This window comes from Hyperolius riggenbachi, chromosome 3, assembly GCF_040937935.1.
Source record: "Hyperolius riggenbachi isolate aHypRig1 chromosome 3, aHypRig1.pri, whole genome shotgun sequence".
NCBI lineage: Eukaryota > Metazoa > Chordata > Amphibia > Anura > Hyperoliidae > Hyperolius > Hyperolius riggenbachi.
The window spans coordinates 299,545,905-299,549,488 of NC_090648.1; the positions used below are offsets into that span (position 1 = coordinate 299,545,905).

General features: G+C 45.7%; 1 protein-coding gene across 2 annotated transcripts in view; it reads right to left on the minus strand.

Annotated features, from left to right (window-relative positions):
- LOC137563722 (protein kinase C-binding protein NELL2) overlaps window positions 1-3,034 on the minus strand; it is a 391,218-nt gene extending 388,184 nt beyond the window's left edge. Inside the window, exons 1-2 of one of the 2 annotated variants that reach the window (XM_068276574.1) lie at window positions 2,495-3,034; window positions 2,068-2,196 (exon numbers count right to left, since the gene is read on the minus strand). In XM_068276574.1, the coding sequence (XP_068132675.1) occupies window positions 2,068-2,196; window positions 2,495-2,630 (265 nt within the window). In that variant the 5' untranslated portion in view covers window positions 2,631-3,034. The remainder of the gene's footprint in view (window positions 1-2,067; window positions 2,197-2,494) is intronic. The other variant, XM_068276575.1, reaches the window with a different exon arrangement.
- Between the last annotated feature and the right edge of the window lie 550 nt (window positions 3,035-3,584).

Below are 3,584 nucleotides of genomic sequence, written 5' to 3' on the forward strand. Positions count from 1 at the left end.
TTCAATTCTTGGTCACGGTTTCTCGGCTATTTATGCTACTCTGCCTCTTCTGTAGTAATGGACAAAGTGGGCTAGCCTTCACTCCCTCTGCACATCAATGAGCCTTAGGCCCCTTTTCCATGAGCAGTTGATAGGCAGTGAAATGCCTCTCAAACTCTCACAATTGCTTGCTGCTGCGTGGTAACTGCTCACTGCTGTGTGGTAACTGCTAATTGCTGCCTGATAACTGCTTGCTGAGCACACAGAGTTCAACTGGTCATGGAAAAGAGGCCTGATGCCTGTTTTCCATGGGCTGTTGAAATGTGTGCTTCAGCAAGCAGTTACTAGGCAGCAGCAAACAGTTGTGAGAGTTTAAAGCCTGATGCACACCAGAGGAGTTTTTCTGAGCGTTTTGAGTTATTAAATCTGCTGCTAATGTTATCCTATGTGTCTATGCACACTGGAGCAATGAGGTTTTGTAAAAAAAAAAATATAGCATTACATTGGGAAGAGCTTTTGAAACCTCTAGCGTTTGGGCGCTAGAGGTTTCAAAAGCTCTTCCCAATGTAATGCTATGGTTTTTTTTTTTTACAAAACCTCATTGCTCCAGTGTGCACAGACACATAGGATAACATTAGCAGCAGATTTAAAAACTAAAAACGCTCAGAAAAACTCTTCTGGTGTGCACCAGGCCTTAGAGGCATTTCACTGTCCATTAACTGTCCGTGGAAAAGAAGCCTAATTCACCCATTATCTTGCCAGACTGCAAGTTGACTAGCTGAGTTGTCCTTCTTTGGACCACTTTTGACTGATACTAACCTCTTAATACCAGGAATAACCTGCAGACCCTACTGTGCTGGACAGCACTAAGGCCTCTTTTCCACAGACTGTTGATAGGCAGTGAAATGCCTCTCAAACTCTCACAACTGCTTGCTGCTGCCTGGTAACCATTCACTGCAGCCTGGCAACTGCTTGCTGAGCACACAGTTCAACAGTCCATGGAAAAGAGGCCTTACTCAGTCATAATCTAACCATCACAATTTGGCCCACATTAAAGTTGATCTTTATGTTTGACCATTTTCCTGCTCCCACCGCAACACCTTGAAAATCTAATCTGTTCCTTTTTATGTGCCTGAGGAAGCGGGCATCAGACCCGTGAAACGCGTTGCAAACATTGTTGTGGAGTAAGAATAAAGCTGGTTTCTTTCATGTGAATCAGTGCGATCTGTCGTCACTGGGAGGTGTTTCATCCAGCACTACTCCCCTTTTAAATATTTTTTAAAATTTTTTTTGTAATTTTTAACCTTTGGGCGCCTCTGTACTTCTGCACAACTTTTGTATCCACCAGTTGGATGGGTGTGAGCACCTTCTTTCTATAGAGAGCGACCTTTTAACCTGAGCGGAGACAGGTTTAAAATCCCCGCCTGCTATACCAGTGGTTGCCTAAACTCGGCAACCCACACTTGTGAGTATAATTCCCTTTCTTTATCTGTCCAAATAACAACAACGGTAACACACTATTGGGGCTCTCGTCTCTCCCATTTGTTTTTCATAATTGAAAATCTAACTGCTCACTTGCAGCCAGATATATCCCACTCCTTGGCATGTACTCTTGTAACAAGATAATCAGTGCCATTCACTTCACCTGTAAGTAGTTGTAATAATAAATGGTCAGTGAGATGCAAATAATTCTGTCTGGCATGCACATTTTAAGAAAATTGTATGCAGCTGGGTCTTGGTCCAATTGCAAGCAGCATACAATTTGCATTGCATTACAGGCATGCTGGAATTATTTGCATTCCACTGACCAACACACAAACATACATATGTCACAAAACTTTGCAGTGTAAACTGTAATAATCTGCCAAAATAGTGGCAATGCACAATACAGTACATATAGGGGTGTGAGGGCAGCCTCCTGGCTCCTGCTGTTGAATGATCATTAATAAAGCATTAGCATATTCTGGAGGTGGAGGGAGAGACAAAGGACAGCTCCAGCCATGCACACCCAAATGAACAGGGAGACCTCAGATCCGAATAATGATGGGGAGAGCCCAGCAGTAAAGTGCTGTAGTCAGGAGATATTACCTTGGAATAGGTAGGCTTTGCTGCTGTTGTGAAGTCCTTGAACCTGCTGCACTCCAGGAGTGGCCTCCCCCAGCTGGAACTCCTGGAGGATGTCGATCTGCAGGGAGGGATCCACACCGAAGCCTGCAACTGACCCGAGAAAGCAGATCCACCAATTACACAGAGTGAGATTTATCGCTTGTGCATAGCGCATTACTAGTGTGAGAAATCCCCCAGCTCAGCTAGCAGTACCTGCTATATGGAGCGGCTTTTTATAGAATAAATACACGCCCAAGCTCCAAGATGTGACCTACTTTACCAATAGTCCAGAAACTTATTTTTGTCTAGTTCTCTTATTTAATCACATAACCATGCAGTTTCTGTGCTATATGTAGAGTGAAATCCCCTCGCCCTCCCTCGCTGTATCCGCCCAAGAAGCTATCCTTACCTGGTTTGAGGCAGGCGATAACGCAGATTACAGCCGCTATTAATTCCATCTTGGCAGGGACACCCTCAGTCCATAGTCTCCCTGGCTGCCTGGGGAAAGCTCCTGTGATCTCAGCGAAGATGCTGCCTCCTAACATAACACAGGGAGCAGCCAGCAGATGAGCCAGCAACTTGGATTCCCCAAAGCTCCTCGCATCATTCCTGAGCAGGCAGATCCAGCAGAGGAGGAACGCTCATTTAACCCAATGAGTGCGACGCCAACACAGCCCAACTTTAATCTTCAGCAGGACAGAGGAGAGCGGCGAGGCTGCAGCAAGAGAGGCGAGCCTCAGCCCGGAGCTGCTACAGACAATGGCTATTCCGTGTAAGAGATGCTGAAGCAGGGCACTCTAATTGCCACTCCAGGGATTTGGAGGAGGGGAGCGGGGGACAGGCTGGTGTGTCCCTTTCTCTCTCTGAACAATTGGTCCTTCCTTCTTCCAGCAGCTGATCAGAGCATCTCCCTGCTCGGCAGGAGTGCTTACAGGTTGTGTCCTCTCATGATTGACAGGGGGTGGGCATTGGCAGGAGTGTATGCTGAGTGCTGGGCATCCCTGGGCTCGCACGAATACTGGTACCCTTCACAAATGCATCACACACGTGTAAGGAGGGCACAGCTGCAACAATGCGCTGTTTATCATCGCTGTCAGTTCTTTTTCTCACGCACACCATCCATCATATTTTTTAATATTCCTCCTACATACAGCATGTAACATGATTTCTCCTGGCAGTGTGTTGCTCAACCTGCATTCACATATCTCTTATTACTCCTTCTGCTTCACACGTCTCTGTGGCAATTCTCTTCTTTTATTAACCCACTTGTCACATATGTTACTTTGAGGCATTTATAGAGAGCTCATTTCACCTCCCTTCACATTTCACTTATATACCTTTAGCTGAACTGCAGCACACATATTTTACATTGAAATACAGCTAATGTGCATGAGAAAAAAGTTCAAACTTTACCCCCAAGATCATTGTGGCTTTACAGAATTGAGCCAGAAGCATGGTGCTGGAATTGCCCCACAGCAGTGGTTCTGTGACCTGGGAGC